This window comes from Lampetra planeri, chromosome 46 (assembly GCF_965212315.1).
Source record: "Lampetra planeri chromosome 46, kcLamPlan1.2.h2, whole genome shotgun sequence".
Lineage (NCBI taxonomy): Eukaryota > Metazoa > Chordata > Hyperoartia > Petromyzontiformes > Petromyzontidae > Lampetra > Lampetra planeri.
Window position 1 is genome coordinate 3,627,575 of NC_136152.1, and position 18,924 is coordinate 3,646,498.

At 48.1% G+C, this 18,924-nt stretch overlaps 1 protein-coding gene across 2 annotated transcripts; it reads right to left on the reverse strand.

Moving 5' to 3' along the window:
* Window positions 1–456: 456 nt before the first annotated feature.
* On the reverse strand, window positions 457–17,035 carry MMAB (metabolism of cobalamin associated B). Of its 2 annotated transcripts, XM_078615179.1 has the most exons (10): window positions 16,693–17,035; window positions 15,086–15,162; window positions 14,284–14,354; window positions 12,773–12,866; window positions 10,523–10,580; window positions 9,612–9,684; window positions 8,446–8,543; window positions 7,592–7,656; window positions 6,035–6,094; window positions 457–3,237 (listed from the first exon to the last, which is right to left on the reverse strand). In XM_078615179.1, exons 1-10 carry the CDS (start codon window positions 16,717–16,719, stop codon window positions 3,126–3,128), a joined length of 735 nt encoding a protein of 244 aa, XP_078471305.1. In that variant the 5' UTR covers window positions 16,720–17,035; the 3' UTR covers window positions 457–3,125. The 2 variants fall into 2 exon arrangements, with proteins under 2 accessions (XP_078471305.1, XP_078471306.1); XM_078615180.1 differs by lacking the exon at window positions 6,035–6,094.
* Window positions 17,036–18,924: the final 1,889 nt, after the last annotated feature.

Genomic DNA, 18,924 nt, shown 5'->3' on the forward strand with positions numbered 1-18,924 from the left:
AACCGAGCAACCCAACGTTCCTACCAGCTCCCTCCGCAGGAATGTGTTTGAAGCATCCTGTATATATTGTGGCGCTCTGCGCATCGTCAACTTTGACTGTTCCACGGCTTGTAAATGATTTATTATTCTAAAAGCGTTTCATTGTTACACCTTGGTTTGTGATCGCTTGGATGGCTGCATTAATTTTCACTGAGTCACGATTGAAAGTCGACAAAGCACCAATGGTAATTGAAATTCACGAAGTCTCTTCCAAAATCGGATGAACAGTTCGTGTGGCTGATGGGGAGCGTGCTTGCCACTGCCGTTGGTCGGCGTCTTAGTCGCGTTTGTTATTCCGTTCACAATGACCTTCAGGAACAGTTTATAGATATTATTTGTGCAACTCATGCGTCTGTAGTTCAAGTCATTTTTCTATCCCTTTTTGAATAGAAGAATAAAAAGAGGCAAACCATTCCACAATGGGGCAGTATTTAATTTCTGTGTAAACATTTAGTGGACAAGTCCCACCGCTTTCGTTCCAGCACTTGGCCCCACCTCTGAGTTTAAAAAGTTCCACCATCTGCCCCACGAGCTCTCTACCTTTTTAATTCCTGCAAAGGGCACGGCGTTTACTTCTGCGAGCACGACGTCTGGCGGCGCTCCCCCCGCTCCCCTTTCGTCTCGACGATTTGACTCTTGAGCATTAAAGCCGGGCACAAAGGGGGGAAAGGTTTAATCGCTCTGGGATAGAAGCCCAACAGAATTTCAAACAAACGGTGCGGAAAGAAAATGGGATCTACAAACTCGTATTCGAGGATAACATTCCTGGATGAGGTTACCCAGATGCTCAACAGAAATCTAACTTGATATTTTTCGAGCCATTTTTAGAATTAGGATCAATGTTTCCCCCCCCTCCGCTTATGCAAAAAAAACCAACCAGCCTCACCAGCAGAGGGATATTTTTAGCGGAGGTGGACGCTCAACTATGTGTCAACATCTCAACGAAGCATCGATAACCCGTGCGATCGCACCGACACATGATCACGGTTAATTTTATAACGAATCATCCATCATTCAACTCACCCGCAAATATCTCTGTCGTGTGCACGTCACAGCATAAACCGTAAATCAACTGCAACCTACGAGCAAAATGATTTACCGAACAGGAGAACTTCTGAATGGAGGTTTTAAAAATTAAGTTCACAGTCCACTGCATGGCGGTTGCATCATGCACAGTTGAGAGTGGGTTGAAGGGGGGGCAGATGTGGGGGGGACAGGTCACTAGACACTGATGTCAGCCGTGACCCGGAATCAAACTCGGGTCGCCACCATGTTCATATCAGAGTGCGCTAACCATTGCACCACTGCTCCTTCACACGTGCAAATTCATCAATACATATTGCCCCGTGAATCGCATCTATTGTATGTATGTATGTTGAACTTCTTTCGCACCATACATGGCCAACCGTGCTAATCCAATACGACACACGAGATGCTACCCGCTGATCCCATTATCCGTGTTCGTGCAATATTTGACTCCTTTTGTTCCATAAAAACGCGAAAAGGAACCATTTGACATCAATTCTAGATTTGAAGTTTTCGTGACTGCAAGGATTTATACTCAGTTTTTTTCGGTAAAGTCACGTAGGTGAAAAATTAAATGAAAAAACAACTAAATTAAATCACGACGTTTTGGAGGCAACACAAGTTTCCGTATTTAGGTAATTTTGCTGTGACGGTTCCACCTGAAGACGGAAGTTTGTGTTGCCTCCGAAACGTCGTGATTTAATTTAGTTGTTTTTTCATTTAATTTTTTACCTACGTGACTTTACCGAAAAAAAATAATAATTTGACATCACTTCTCGGTCACTCCTCTTTATCCGTGCCAGGACACGGCCAACAGGACGAATCGTAACTCGACGAATGATGTCCTTCGATGAGCACGGTTGGCTACGTGCGGTGCGTAACAAGTTCAACATACACGCAGACATGTCGTTGTTACTCCAGGATAACGACTTCTGGGCCATTTGGGCCGAGTCAAGTCCACGACAAGGCACCCCACGCCACAGCAAACACAGCACTTGCAGAAACACTATTTCACGTGCAATTCAGCGGCCGTCTGGAACCCTCTTCCTAATCGACATTGGTGTAATTAGCAAAAAATGACGCCAAGCCAATATGCAGCCTAACGGCTCTACGGTGATTGGTCGGGAGGCAGACTTTTAAAAGGATTGGAGGAATAAGGGTTGAACGAGATCGATCGGGAAAACAGAGAGGATCCGTTAGAGGGGGAAGGACAGGGATTGCCTAAGGGACAAACAAGGACGAGGTTCTCGAAGTGGGGGCTTCAGGAGTCTAAACGGGGAGATCACGGGGAGTGGCGACGTGGGGGGTAAGTTACAAGCTGGAGACACGCACCGAGCCCAGGGTCCCGTATTGTGGCCGTGTCCCAATTAAGTGGCTCCTATTACATCGTCGTCAGAGTGGTTTTACATTAGGAAGCCACTGGAGCTATGCACTTTTAAATCCAGCTTGAAAACTCACTTCTTTAAAACTGCTTTGTGTGTCGAGTTTGTCGTCTTTCCCACCGCACCTCCGATTAGCACGGTTTGGCTACGTACGGTGCGAAAGAAGTTAAACGTACATACGTACAAGCGTGTGTGTGTGCGTGTGTTGTGTAGCGGTTAGCGCTACGCTGCGCTACGAACCTGGCGACCCGGGTTCGATTCCCGCTTACGGCAAACACCAGTGACGATTATCTGAACCGGTCCAGGGCCTCCCCTAGGTCGACTCAGCCTCAAATGGGTACCTGGTGCGATGTGTAAACATCGCCACTAAGGAGACAAAGGCGGCCAGGCGTGGTGCTGGCCACCCACCCCCTCGCGATCCACGCCGCCCTTCATAGGTGCTCGCTAACAGTGCTTGCCCCTACAGTCTGTTAAGCCTCCACGGGGGATCTTTGTCTTTGTAATCGCAGGTGGGAGTCAACTCAGCCTCCCGTCACCCCCACGAGTCAAAACAATGGAGTTCCACTGCACAGGTGACGACTTTGTGACGAGCGACGTTTCCGAGCGGAGGGCAGCCTCCGGCGGCACCATCGGAGGTCCCCGTCACAGCGCTCCTCCCCGGCTGCTTCCCGTCTGCAGTCAGGCGCTTGGTGGCGTCTTTGAGGAGGTCTTGGGCCGGCGATAGACTTGCTCCGGTCTCCCGTCCTTCATGGCAGCAAACCTCGCCAACGTGAAGAGGTAATCGCTCAACCTGCCGGAGTCATCGTGCGAAGAGCGTTGAGCGCAATGCGCAGCCTCGAGCCATACTTCACCACGCTGGTCCGTGCCGGTGGGCTGGTGAGTGGCCAGCATCACGCCCGACCGCCTTTGTCTCCCGAGTGGCCAAGTTGATACATCGCAGTTCAGATAACCAACTCGTATCGCCGTGTTTGTAGCACACCGCGTTAACCGTTTACACCACTGCTCCCCACGTATAACGACAATAGTCGCCACTAAGTGGCAGTGATGTCACCACGGTGCCTGTGCCAGGCTAGGTACACTTTGAGGCCAGGTGAAGTGTCGAAGGCTCGCCCACAGGAGGTCACGGGACGGACCCTGGTGCCGTGGGTTGACAAAGCACTTATCCAGGCTCACACCTGCTTAGCTTCTGAGATCTTAGATGGCGTGCACCTCGGGTGATTTGAACACAGGCGATGAACATTGCAGTCATCGGGCAAAAGCGTGCACCCTCCTTACGCACGTGAAGAGGCATTCGGGCAGGTTGACTGGAAAGCGGACAGGCAGACAGACAGACGTGTAGTTGGCAGCTGTCTAGGACGATGGGTAAGTAGCTCCAAGGAAATGGGTGGGAAGCAGAATGTACACTTGAACAATAATTGTCGATACATTACGACCTCCAAAATTCAACCGAGGACTGGAAACAGATATGACCTAACGAGACGGAACATACGAAGGAGGTGATAGGGGATCTAACATAGAATAAAATTTGTGCCCAGAATCGGGAAACAAACTCGTCACGTGGTTTATTACCAGAGCTGTTGTAAATACCGTGCCGATATGAGTGTAGAACACAGGGCGATGGTTTGACCCATAAACGCAGCTCGTGGATGGCACCGAGATGGTAGAATCCATGTTGTGCGACCCGCCGTGAAGGAGGCGATAACAGCTTCAGACGAGAAACAAAGCGGTGCGGAGGAGAGACGGCGAGGTATTTGCTCAAAGAAGAAATCCCCTTTTGATGTTTGTGCCTATTGGAGAGGCCCGCGTTGTGCGGAGCAGAAGCCAAGGAGCGGCTGAGGAGGAAGGCGGGGATGAGGTTTGACGAGTCTGCTGAGTGCATCATAGTCAGGGCTGTCTGGTGGCGCGAGAGGACTTCAAAGATTGCTTCCCCCTGCTGACGGGGAGAGAGCAGCCTTCAGACTTCCAGCTCCTTTTCGCGATGCGCAGAGAACCATTCCACCATTGCCAATAACACTGGTCAACAAAACAAAAAAATTAATTCTGGCCTGGACTTTTGCAGCTGTTTTAGACTAATTTCAGGGTGCTGATTCCAAATATGATCTCAGCTTTGCTCTATCACATCTCATTTTTATGCTATCGGCATACCCCATTTTAATTGATTTTACCCGAAATTAACTCCGTCACTTATGATTGCAAGTTGTTGCGAGTCAGTGACTGCTTTAGTGTTAAAATATGGTGCTGTATTTTTAGGATGGTGTGTTTATAATATCATTTTATGTAGATATCCACATTTATTTAATATTTTTCTTCTGCAGTTTTTATTGAAAATGCAATATTTGATATCTCAAAAACCTGACGCGATAGACAAAAACTGATGCCAGCTTTGGAATCAGCACCCCAAAATTACCCTACCACCGTTGTAATACCTTATGCCAGAAAAAGTGTGTTGACCAGTGGATTACGGCTGTCGTAGGCAGCTACGTGCGGGCTGCAGAGACGGAGCGCCACAAGAGAGTTGACGCTCCGAGGAGATTGTGTCACTGTCCCACCCTTCTGTGTGAGCTCGTAGCAGGGCAGTGCAGTGTGTGAAAGCAGAGTGTTGGTGTGCTGTCTAGCATAGGTAGGAAGGAATTGTGCTCCACTGTTATCTCGTGGTGTTCTTCATTCCCGTTGTTCATGCTCGCTTTCTTTTAAACATCTTACTCAGATTGTATATTTTGTGGATTTGCTCTCCAACACACCGGCGTGTTGCTGTACTAGTAACGAATTGGCACGTTCTGTTTACGTGACAAACCTTACTGTTTGTCGGGTGGTGGCGAGTTTAATGCCACTTTTATATTTAAGCGATCTAACCCAAAAGATCCTGTATTATGGAGGTAAAAGACTCCTGGCCTTGTACCCACCTTCCTGGACGTTCCGCTCTGCTACCGCCCTCATTTTATTCAAATCGCACCTTAAGACTCACTTATCTTTACGGGCGTTTCACATTTCTTGAATCCTGTGTTTTGGGGGTGGGAGTTTATTGGCGTGAGCCTGCATGTGTGTTTGGCCAGATAGAGGGTGCCAAACGGGCACGACACGGGCTGGAGAAGAGATGGACTGATGCGGTGTGGGAGGATGTGGAGCTGAATGGACTTTCCAAAGACTGGTACCAGCGGTGTCAAAATTGACACCGCTGGTCAGTTGGAGGCAGTCGCCCTCCTTGGAGGGCAGAGGAACGATGATCACCACAACGAGCGGGGCGCCGGGCGGCTAAAATGCAGAAACTTGGCATTGTAGGGGGCACAGCTGGTGCATCTGCCAGTCATATCGGTCAACCCATGGCACCTGGGTCTGCCCGTGACCTGCCAGCGAGCCTTCGACACTTCACGTGGCCTAAAATTGCTTCAAAGTGCACCTGGCCTGGCACCGCTGCTTCGTGGCGAATAGCGGGTGTCGTAGTCATTGCGTGTGTTTTGTACGTCCCCTTGTGGTCTCCAGGTGAAAGGCGCTTTAGAAGTGTCAATTATTCTCGGCCGTCACACGCCCCGAGCCGCCAACGATTCCAACCCCATGTGCCACGTGGCGACCGAATGTGCGCGCTTCACCTGTTCAGATATTTCCCAACACTGGCGTCGGCCTCGCCTGCACGCACCAGCACGACAACCCTGCAGCGTATACGCACAAAGACAAAGATCCCCCGTACGGAATTTAACAATGTCGGGGCAAGTGTCGTGAGCGAGCACCTATGTGGGTTAACACGGTACACGATGGGGTGGGTGGCCAGCACCCACGCCTTTGTCTTCCCAGTGCTGATGTTTTTACACGCCGCGCCAGGTACTCGTTTTCAGGCTGAGTCGACCTAGCGGAGGCCCAGGACTGGTTCAGATATTCATCACCGATGATTGCCGGTGAGTGGGAATCGAACTCGGGATGCCGAGTTCGTAGCATAGTGCGTTAACCACCGCACCACGATTCCACACACGTACACACACAAATATTAAATTAATACGATTACATAACCTGTCCCCGGTTACACAAGCAGAATATGAAAACACCATTACATCACTAAGATTATACAATCAGAATTGTGCAACAATAAACGAATGTATGAAAACATACAGTTGTTAAGTCAGTACTGCTGCAGGAAGATTAACCAGGTTGCGATTAGCATAAGGCTTTTTACGTAATATTGCAAAATATATGCGGAGGTAAAATCTGCGACTAATAAAGTATTAACATGCACAGATATTTTTGTTTGGTCAATCCACTGCAAGCTGCGGGTCTCCCCACACCACGCAGGTTGCGGGGTTTATTTGACCATACTTCACCAATCCTGGTCAGTGCGGGTTAGGTGAAGGTTGCGGTGGCGTAGCGATTAGCGCGCTGGGCTACGAACCCGGCGACCCGGGTTTGAGTCCCGCTCACGGTGACGATTATATTATCTGAACCGGTCTTGGGCCTTCCTTAGGTCAACCCGGCCTCAAATCAATACCTGGTGTGGTGCATAAACATCGCCACTTGGGAGACAAAGGCGGCCGGGCGTGGTGTAGGCCTTCCACCCCCTTGTGTGCCGTGCCGGCCTTCTTAGGCGCTACTCGCTAACAACACTTGCCCCTATCGACTAAGGCTACAAGGGGGGTCTTTGGTGAAAGCGGCAAAGCATAAACGTGTGGGAGCATAGAAAATAACACGTTGAAAGACAAAAACACGTTGTGTGAACTTAAAAATCAACGTGACATATGACTTGCTGTATTCTTTGGGTCTTTCGGTAAAGTCACGTAGATAGGTTCAAAGAAAATAACAAAAAACTACGACGTTTCGATCGCAACACAAGCGGTCGTCTTACGGATGACGATTGAAACGTCGTGGTTTTATGTTATTTTCTTTGAACCTATCTACGTGACTTTACCGAAAGACCCAAAGAATATTAATTCCTGCAGTCATGAAAGCTTTAAGTCAAAATATATATGACTTGCTGTAAATGGGCTCACAAGTGACGTCGTCACATCTACCCCTCTATTTAAGGAACGAAACAGGAGCATTTCTCCACAAATCTGGCTGTCGCCTGATGAAGCTAGTTGTAATTATTTGTGAAACGTCGTACTCAGATTGTAAATGTTATGGCTTGGCTCTCCAACACACCGGTGTCTGCGTGTCCCTACCGGCGCTCCGCCCGGCGACACGTACTCCGCGCCACGTGTAGAGCCGCGGCGCAGCGACCTCCGGACTGCAACACAGAAAAGACCGAACGGCGTTTCCCTTCGTGACGCGAGAAGAGCGACGCCGGAGGCATCCATTTCACGCGCCGAGTATCTCGGCGGGACGAACGCTGGATGTGTCACTACTCGCCCCCCCCCCCCGCCTCCCCACCAATCAGTTCGGATTGCCACCCGCTCCTGGTTTTCCCAGGATCGTCCTCCTCTTGTAGAGCAGGTAGCTAATGTCCTGGGAAAACTTTTGTTATTTCCGGGACTTTCAAAATCCCAGTATGTTGTAAGTTGCGTAGTAGCAACAAGAACAACGGACTGCTCAAGACAATGCACGCACATGAAGTTCTCCCCTCTTCGGCTATTGCGAGATATTCTTCTTATGTTTCTGGTTCATTTTTTTTTATACCTCAGGAGGTAGACGAGTGGTGACTGGTGAGTGTTGAGCATCAGGTGAGAATCTTGAGTCTGGTGAATGGTGAGTATCTGGTGGTGGGTGAATGGTGAGTGTCTGGTGGTGGGTGAATGGTGAGTGTCTGGAGAATGTGTCAGGGCGGGTGCCGAGTGATGACGGATGTCGAGTGAGGGTCAGGTAAGTGGTGAGCGTATCAAGTGAGTGGTGAACATGAATGGTCAACGTCTAATTGTTAGGCGAGTGTCTGGCGAGGGTCAAGTGAGTGTCCGCCGATTGCCAGGTAAGCGACGAGGTGAGTGTGTCACCGAGTGATGAGCATCAGGTGAGCGATGAGTGTCTAACGGATGTTCAGTGTCCAGCGAGTGTCTGTGCAGCAGGGTGTAGCTGCTCTCGCCGGTAAGATGAAGTTGGTCAGCGGAGGTAGCTGGGACGTGTAGCCATCGATCCACCCCTCCAGTTCGGCCACAACGGATTCGTCGAACTTTGTACGCTCTGCGACACACCGCGAGGGAAACACCCAAATTGTGTTCACTCTCGCGAACATGTCGCACAAGCAAAACGCGCGCGTCGCTTCGGGCGAGAAAATAATTTTCTGCCACCGTTGTTACTCACGTGTGAGTGCCTTCTTGCTTTCTTGCAAAGTCAAAATGTGTTCGGCTTCGTAACGGTGGCCACGGAGATTATCACCACGACCCATTTGAGCAGGAAAGTACTTCCAATTTCACTCGAATGTTACATTAAATGGCAAAAGTCTGTCAATCGCTGCACCGCAATTTTTGGTAGACTGGTTTTTACGTCATCTGGCAAAAAGGAGGCATCGAGGAATCTTGGATTTCTATTTCGTGGCAAGGCCTTCGTGTTTAGCTCTGAACAGTTGTTACGGCTGCTTAAACAGAGCACAGGTTCAGCCCAAGTTGTAATCCTGCTGCTGTCACATCTGTGGTGGAGTACCCAGATTCTAGCCGAATGCATCAACGGATATTGCTCAGAGTGAAGCAGCAGCCGGGGTGGCTGATGATCCAGCACTGACTCACTCCAGCCACGAGCTCACTGGCAGTCAGTCACCTCCTTGTCACTCTGCTATCACTACTACTACTACTAGAGAACTTCACTCATTGATTCCTCCACACATGCTGAGGACTCGGTCTACCAAATACTGACCACTTCGTGTACGTTGAACTTCTTTCGCACCGTACGTAGCCAGCCACGCTAATCGGCGGTGGGGGGGACCTCGAAGGACAACAAACTCAACACAAAAAGAAGTTCTAAAGAAATTCGTTTGTCAATCTCGATTATTTAAAAGTGCATTGCTCCGAGTGGCTTCCTATTATGGGAAGGGAAGAACGTTCCAGACGGCCGCAGAAGCGCATCCGAAAGCGCCGAACGATGCGACGGCCACCGTCTTCGTTCGAAAGCGTTGTGAACCGTGGGGTTGAGGCGACGCAAATCACCGGGTAGCGGCGGTGTCAATAATCGAGCGACGACGTGTTCTGCGAACCGACGTGAATGTGGGTATCGCTGCACGAGCAACTCGGGGCTCCGCGTGGACGCCTCACGCACGGAGGTGTGCGTCGCGAGCCGAGGAGCGCGGCGTGGCGACGTTGGAGCCAACGTCCTGCAGCACGCACTGGATCTAACACGAACACGACAAACGCAGAGCACAACAATCGGTTTAACATTTCGATATCGGGCACAACAAAACACTGGGTGCAGTATAGACGTCAAGATTTTATTTCTCGAGAGATTATGTTTATAAAATAATGTTATTAAAAAATGTTTTGTTCTTCCAATGCTGGATAAAAGCCTTGTCACACACACCCATGCCAGCCAAAGGGGTCGTTTGACTATATATATTGACTATATTTTGACGATATATTGACTTTTTACTATATATAGTGACTATATTTTTACTATATATATTGACTATATTTTGACGATATTTTACCATGCCAGTCAGTGATGGGGTTGAAGAAGCAGTGAGGGAGGAAAGCGAGGGGGAGGGGAGGAATAACCGGGACAGATTGAGCCACCACTCGCCACGATCTTTAACCACTGCCAGGATTCAAACTCAGGTCATCGGGCTCACAATGCGCTATCCACTGAGCCATCGCTGCACACTTTGGATGGTTAGCGATATTAATCTGGCGACCTGAGATCAATTCCCAGGCATGGCGTAGCTCTCCGAAGTGTTCCCGCCTTGTGCCGCTTGTTTGTCCGGCACAACGTCTGACGTTTCACTCCAATTCAGTTCCTAAAAAAGCTTCCAGCACGTGGAGCGAAAACGTCGGACATCGTGCCCAACAACACGAATTGCAACCGAAAAGGACATCGGAGAGAGCTGTACAGCACAACTAAGAAGGTCTACGCATCGGCAATACCCAGGCGGTGATTTTTTTCCGATGGCGATCATTTGAAATTCATGGGTATATTCGCGGACACACAAAATGCACACAAACCACATGTATGCCCACCTGCAACAGCTGCTCGCAAAAGCTGTGCTGTCCTTCCTGACAAAGCTCACAGGCGAAGCTGAAAGGACACATTCATACGAAGCATTAGCGGCAGCAGATCCCATCGGTGCTTTGGGTATTCTGGTCAGGTGACACTGTTGTTAGAGCACCAGTAGGGAGAGGCCCAACTAACCTCGTCATTCCTCCAATGGTGGTCAAAACGAGTCGTGCTTTTACGCAAGTTAAACGGCGGTTATTGTGCACAAAGCCTCACGCTCGTCATGAGCACTGCGTGTATTTTTTTCCCCCAAATTGTATATCCCGATTGTGCTCTCGGCTTCATATCACGAGAGGAATATCCCATCCGGATCTCTTTCACCGCAGCAGTGCAGCCCTCTGCCGTGTTAGAGCGGCCCACGGAAGAGAATATCACAGAGCTCCCTCTTGAGACCACTTCAAGTTGGCCTGGCAGTGCTTCCCCACCTGCTGTGCAGTTTGGGAGTAATGTTCATTGTGAGAGTAATGTTTACGGCCATCAAACTGATATATTCATTCTTAAGAGTTATAATCTAGCCAAGGTGCAGAACCAAATTGAACGTGATGTTTTTTTCTAGATTTGAAGCTTTCGTGACTGCAAGGATTCATACTCTTAGGTTTTTTCGGTAAAGTCACGTAGGTAAAAATAAAAAATAATAGAAATAATAATAGAAATAAAATAATAAAGCACGACATTTTGTTTGCCTCCGAAACGTCGTGATTTATTATTTCATTTATATTATTTGTATTTATTATTATTTATTTTTACCTATGTGATTTTACCGAAAAAACTTAAGAGTGTGATGTTGTAGTAATAGGTTTTTACCCTTTCAACTGGTACAAAAACTGACACCTTTATACAAGGCATCATGTTTGCAATAACCACAACACAAGCAGTCAAAATGCAAACAAAAAGAAACAACTCTGATGATGATAATGATATGCACTGTCCTTGAAGTTGATTGGTCCACACCCAAGACAGCTTTTCTTAGAGCCTAGTCTCCATTGGTGTTGGACCAGATGACGCTAGTGATGGGCTGAGGACATCAACTCACTAAACTTACGGACCCAATTGTAATCACGATCCCGGAATCGAACCCAGGTTGTGAGCGGTGTCAGCTCAGCGCTCTGACTCCAGAGCCACCCGGCCACCTCGGGAAGGTTCAACTTACACCACGGGCTTTGGGCGACAGAAGTAAGTGAGTGGTCACCCAACGCTCGTTTGAGTAGTGAGAGAGACTTATAGTTTAACACGTGGTAGGCTTTCTGGGATCAATATTATCCGTAAAAGTTTTTTGGGTTAGTTCGCGTAAATATTTGTGTCGTTAAACCCGCCACCACCCGACACATCCAATTAGAAAGGTTTGTCACGTAAACGAAACATGGCGTGTTGTGTTTACATTTATATTTACGCAATGGAACCCAAAAACCTCTGTTATAGACTTATTTTTGTTATAGGAATTATCCGTGAAAATAAAATACTGTTTAACTTCTCTTTAAAAAGTTGCCTGTGTGAATGCGTAATGGCTCCGTGAAACAAGGGTACTTTGATATCAATCTACAAACCTCTCACATTTGCTTGTGTGTACAATGAGAGAGTTACATAGGCACGCACTTTCAGCGCAAACTTGTAAGAACAAGTAAGCGCTGTGATATCAGTTGTACGGCGCACCAGTGAGAGCATGACATTGATGTCGCTTGTGCACTCAAGAGGATATTCAGGTGTGCGGCGAAATAAGCTTTCAAAAGCCACTATGTGGGGTCCACTTTTGAACAATGTTTGTACTATTCAAAGACTGGCCCCTGCCACTGAGTGCATGAAAGCTCAGTGAAACGCGAGTATTTTGACATTACAAACCTCACACATCTGTTTGATCATACAATGAGAGACAGAGAGAGAGCATGTAGGCAGGTGTCCCACTAGACCAGGGGTGGGGATAAGGCCCGCGAAATCATTTAGTCTGGCCCTGCCAAGGCAACCGCACGACTCGAAATTCAATAAATCTAGGAGCTTTTTACGTAGCAACATAAATTACATTTTGTATGGCCCGCGAATGATGTTATAAATATCCAAATGGTCCTTGGCAGAAAAAAGGTTCCCCACCCCTGCACTAGACGGTGGAACGTCTACTAGCCACGTCTAACTACCGTTGCCTTTGGGCCACCGAACAGAGACGGGCACTGCCCAATCCTCACTTAAGCGAGGAGACACTTTAACTTTACGTGAACACTTACCCGAGAGCAGATGAAAGTTCATCAACGGTTCCCAGTGCCTCAAACACAGCATCGTCTTTAGTCCGTCGCTCCCCCGTGAATGTGCTGGACATGCCTAGATGTGTGCGAGAGAAACAGTGTCGATTAAGGCAACAAGCAATTCAAAACAGACGTCAATACAATTTGTATGAGGTGCTCTCCTTTGTAATGATGAGACGAACGTGGAAGAGTGCACGGAGGCGCGGAAGAGAGACGCACGCCTGGAATTACACCGAGCGACAGAAAGGCGGGCGCACTTGGAGCAGGGAAACTATGATTGTTGGAGGCACGACGTGGAGGGCAGGACACGTCGGTGGAAGGGAGGGCGGCCAACGGACGAGACCGGCTATAGAATGGCAGCCAAAGGGGGAGAAAGCGCCCAAGAGGACGATTGCCGCAGGGATTAAGTGATGAGATCAGCTCAAGTGTAGAGAAATGATTGATGGATCATCACGGCAATGTGAGATGGCGATGGTGTGGAGAGGCCATAGCAGGCACATAACAATTCATCAATACAATTCTTATGCCCACGATACAACGAACGTATCGCACGCGTAAAACTCAAATGTTTACAATTCATGCAAAAATATGCAAATGGTATTTAGACTAATGCAGCAAACTGTATAAGACAGGAAAACATAGCCAAAGAAAATTGATAATTTTATCAAAGATGCGTGCACATTGTGACAATCCTTATATTCGTGGAGGGGTGAATGGTTCATTAAATGCTTAAGCAACTGACCAGAGTTGATGATGCTCATTACGACTCATCTATATAACACTTTGCACAAACATCTCAAAAGTTTTACGTCACATATAATAATCTGCCTGCCGTCATCTTAGCCACTTACAATGCGGTACAATGTGTTGAAAGTGTGGTAACGCGCAGGGAGGTGCGGTTGAAAACACACGTGATTTCATATCAACCAATCGCAGGCACAGATGGATGGGCAAACACATCAAAAACCGGTTTATACTTTTGTGGTTTCATATATTGAGCCACTATGGTGCGCAGCGCCGGATAATTAAATAAGAGGTATCTGGAGACGTAGGAGCCGTAGGCTGGCGAGAGATGTGATGTGCCAGAGTAAGGTATGCGTGGCATAGGGGTGACAGAAGGGACACATGGGGCATAGCCCGGAACCTTCTGGAGTATTCCAGAAGGGGGTGTGGCCGGGGGCAGAGTTAGGCCGCGCTGGAGGATAAAAGGAGGTTCCCGAGGCTGTATCGGGGCTGTCTTCTGGAATGGAACCCGCCGTGCTGCGTCTTCTCCTGGGTCTTCGGTCTTCGTGCTCGGCATCGTGGGTCAGGCAGTGTGCCGACTGACCTGACCCGTTTATATAGTTATCCCGTTGTGGTTATTGTAGAATACAACGTGTCTCTCAGTGAACCAATTACACGTTGATACATCTTTTACAGATACGTAAAGGTTGAAAGGTAAGTCAGGTTCATTATTCCTGTAATTTTCTGGTCTATATTAACGCTAACCTCACCTGCATCCCCAGTTTTCGTATAGATCCTCGGAAGATTACTTCTGTCCGGCGCGTTCGTTCCAGCTGCTTTACTGCAAACCAGGAAGAGCACACATCACAAGCTTTCATAAGCCATCGGTCAAGTGCATGATCCAAAAAATATAACTTTTGATACTATTTAGAGACTAATTTAGAATAGTTGGATGAGGTTGTGAGGCTTGCATTTGGCTGGGCAATGTGCTCTACCCCAGACCTGCTCACCCTCCGTCCCTGCCCATTGTAACTTGTGGACTTTGAAATGTTTTTGGCCACTTTTCATTCCTGGAGTTTGCAGGGCCACCCAGCAGGAATAAAGGTCACGGATACGCTTGGAAAACCTTAGAGGCACTAGATGCCAGCAACGGTCACCCGCAACTTATTTAGACCGTAAACATTTTTGCTGTCCGATTATTGGACGAACCTCAACATCATTGCTCGTTCACACTTAGGAGAGTGAGGTCACGTTCACTACCCAAGGTTGTGTGCTCTATTGACCAATCATCATAATCATGCTTTCAAGAAGCTCCGCTCTCATCTGCTCGCCACACACCCACGCCAGTCTTTCAACCGGTGATCTCAAGTGTGTGAAGAGTTGCTCATGGCAAACAAGTCGACAACCACCAGCAAAGTCTATCGCAGTCATAACCGACCGCGAGGCTGTTCTCGGGGCCAGTTGCGCAAAACCTCAACCATTATGCACATTCTCTCTTTAAGGCCACGGTGTTATTGACGAACGTGTAAAGGCGTTTGCGTGCGTTGTTTGTGCTTGTGCAGCAGGAATCACCTGCAGAGGCAGCGAGGGGCAGGTGATGTTGAGCCCTTCACGAGCAGGGTACGGGCTCGCAGCCAGCGGCTCGCCGCCTGTGAGCAGATTCATGCACGACGGCCACACGGCAGGGTCAGGAAACACGGGGCCGTTGTCAAAGAACGACCCTCAGGGCGTTGTGGCCATCATCCTGCGGTGGATTTAACAAAATGGCTCTGCACGTATACGTGTAGGATATGGAATGACACATCGACCACCAATAATAATAATCAGCTACTTTTGTTATGGTTGATAATTAGTGGGGCCCCTTTAAAAACTATCAGCCACCGCTATGAAGGTGGGAGCCCCTCCCCAATAACACGTCCAGTGAAATGTGACGTCACAAGGCCACACCCATCACCTCCCGTACAGCGGCACATGTGGGAGTAAGGGGTGACTACTGGTACTTTTTATCCACAAACTATGTTCGCATTCCCTTATTAGTCGAGTAATTGAACCGATAATTATGATCTGTATTTAGTACTCGGCTATTGAAGCAATCCCAAAAGGAACAGCTCCTGCAATGATAAACTGTAGTGACATTCAAGAAGATATACCAGAGGTCTATACTGCAAGTATTATAGACTGTAGCGTCATTCAAGAAGATATACCAGAGGTCTATACCGCAAGTATTATAGACTGTATGTATGATATACTGTATGCAGTATAGACTGTATGTATTATAGAATGTATGTATTATATACTGTATGTAGTATAGACTGTATGTAGTATAGACTGTATGTATTGTATACTGTATGTATTGTAAACTGTATATATTATAGACTGTATGCAGTATAGACTGTATGCACTATAGACTGTATGTACTATAGACTGTATGCACTATAGACTGTATGTATTATAGACTGCATGTAGTATAGACTGTATGTAGTATAGACTATATGTAGTGTAGACTGTATGTATTGTATGGACTGTATGTAGTATAGACTGTATGTAGTATAGACTGTATGTATCATATACTGTATGCACTATATACTGTATGTATCATAGACTGTATGTAGTATAGACTGTATGCACTATAGACTGTATGTATTGTAGACTGTATGTATTATAGACTGTATGTATTGTAGACTGTATGTATTGTATACTGTATGTAGTATAGACTGTATGCACTATATACTGTATGTATTGTAGATTGTATGTATTGTATAGACTGTATGTATTATAGACTGTATGTAGTATAGACTGTATGTATTGTATACTGTATGTATTATAGACTGTATGTATTGTATAGACTGTATGCATTGTAGACTGTATGTATTGTAAACTGTATGTATTGTATAGACTGTATGTATTATAGACTGCATGTAGCATAGACTATATGTAGTATAGACTGTATGTAGAATAGACTGTATGCACTATAGACTGTATGTATTGTAAAGACTGTATGCATTGTAGACTGTATGTATTGTAAACTGTATGTATTGTATAGACTGTATGTATTATAGACTGCATGTAGCATAGACTATATGTAGTATAGACTGTATGTAGAATAGACTGTATGCACTATAGACTGTATGTATTATAGACTGTCACACACGTGTGTCCCGTGTCTCTCCCCAGTTTACCATTCTCACGAAGGCGTGAGGCCTCATCGTCGCGGTGGTGGCGGGCGGGAGGAGGCCGATGTGGGTGGTTGTGGTGGTTGTTGGTGGTGGTTGTGGTGGTGGTGGTGGTGGTTGTGGTGGTTGAGGTCGATGTCTCAGAGACCGACGACTCAACTTCCTGCGCGCCGCGCGAGTCGCGAGCTGACGACGGCGACCGGGGCGGAAGTGACGTCGGCGGTGGAGGAGGTCGGTGGTGGTGTTGTTGGTGGTGGTGGTGGCGGTAGTTGTGGAGGTGGTTGTGGTGCTGGTCGCGGTAGTTGTGGTGGCGATGGTGGTTGTGGTTGTGGTGGTTGTGGTGGTGGTGGTGGCGATGGTGGTGGTGGCGGTGGTTGTGGTGGCGGTGGTTGTGGTGGCGGTGGTTGTGGTGGCGGTGGTTGTGGTGGCGGTGGTTGTGGTGGCGGTGGTTGTGGTGGCGGTGGTTGTGGTGGCGGTGGTTGTGGTGGCGGTGGTTGTGGTGGCGGTGGTTGTGGTGGCGGTGGTTGTGGTGGCGGTGGTTGTGGTGGCGGTGGTTGTGGTGGCGGTGGTTGTGGTGGCGGTGGTTGTGGTGGCGGTGGTTGTGGTGGCGGTGGTTGTGGTGGCGGTGGTTGTGGTGGCGGTGGTTGTGGTGGCGGTGGTTGTGGTGGCGGTGGTTGTGGTGGCGGTGGTTGTGGTGGCGGTGGTTGTGGTGGCGGTGGTTGTGGTGGCGGTGGTTGTGGTGGTGGTGCCATTCCTCCAAAGGGCCACGAGAGGTCGCGATTTCCCTTCTGTTGAGACGTCCCCCCGTTGATAACTAATTCACGATGTAACACGATTCTTGTTACTGTTATTTCCTAATTGCTTATGCCTAAAAGTATAGAACATTGATATTATTCCCCACAAACTTTCCTTTTGTCACCAGGACTTTATGTGAGCGAAAGACACAAACACACCACGTTTTCTCATTGCAAATAGGTAAATTTCAAAATATCACTGCCCTGGTCACAGAAAGCCAAGTTAGTGGGGAATAATTGCCATTGTCTGTACTTTTGAGGCATACGCAGTTCGGAAATAACACTACCCAGGAACAATGTATTTGTGACAGTGATCATTGATCCTTATGGCGGTACCCCGGGGTTCCAAATAATACAAATTGGGCGAGGCAATTAAATATTTTATGTTATTTCTGGGACACAATTGTTGTGTCCAGGGGTGAACTTCGCTCTGCGACTGGGGCACCGATCAATCCGACATCGGTGGTGCCACTCCGCAATGTCGAAACGCCAAACAGCATAAATAAATCATCGTTATCGAAAAATTCAACTTTGAATTGTGCGTCGTCTCCACCGTGGTGGTGGTGGTGGTGCATCGTGTACACCGTGGTGGTGCATCGTGTACACCGTGGTGGTGCATCGTGTACACCGTGGTAGTGGTGGTGCCTCGTGTACACCGTGGTGGTGCCTCGTGTACACCGTGGTGGTGGTGCATCGTGTACACCGTGGTGGTGGTGGTGCATCGTGTACACCGTGGTGGTGGTGGTGGTGCATCGTGTACACCGTGGTGGTGGTGGTGCATCGTGTACACCGTGGTGGTGGTGGTGGTGCATCGTGTACACCGTGGTGGTGGTGCATCGTGTACACCGTGGTGGTGGTGCATCGTGTACACCGTGGTGGTGGTGCATCGTGTACACCGTGGTGGTGGTGGTGCATCGTGTAGAGCTCGTCGAGATGAGTGGATGGCCCCATCGCCCCTTTGCAAGGAATCACGTTACTACATTAACCAAACACAGTGCTTGTGGTGAACATGCAAACAGAACGTGCTCTAATGATACATGCATTGTCTTTGTAAACTAATAGGTCTACAGCAGAGACATCCTTCTTATGGCCCAGTCTCACCAGCAGTGTCAGACCAGAGGACAGCCGCACAAGGCGAACAGCTAAAAGGACAATGCCCATATTGCATCCACCCCGAGTGCGTTGTAAAGATCCGCTGGTAGACTGGAGTAGATGGCACGCGGCCAATAAATACTGAATCTGATTTATTTTCAAATGATCAGAATCGTGATTTAGACCGGAGGAATCCGATGAGCTGTAAAGCTCTTGTTCACAGATGTATACTCGACGTGGTGTGCCGGATGCGGAATTGCTTTCCGTATCGTCCGAAACGGCTGAAATAAAAAAAGCCCTGGGTGGTTCGAATCTAACATTTGATGAGAGCTGTCAAATTGTGAGAGATGTA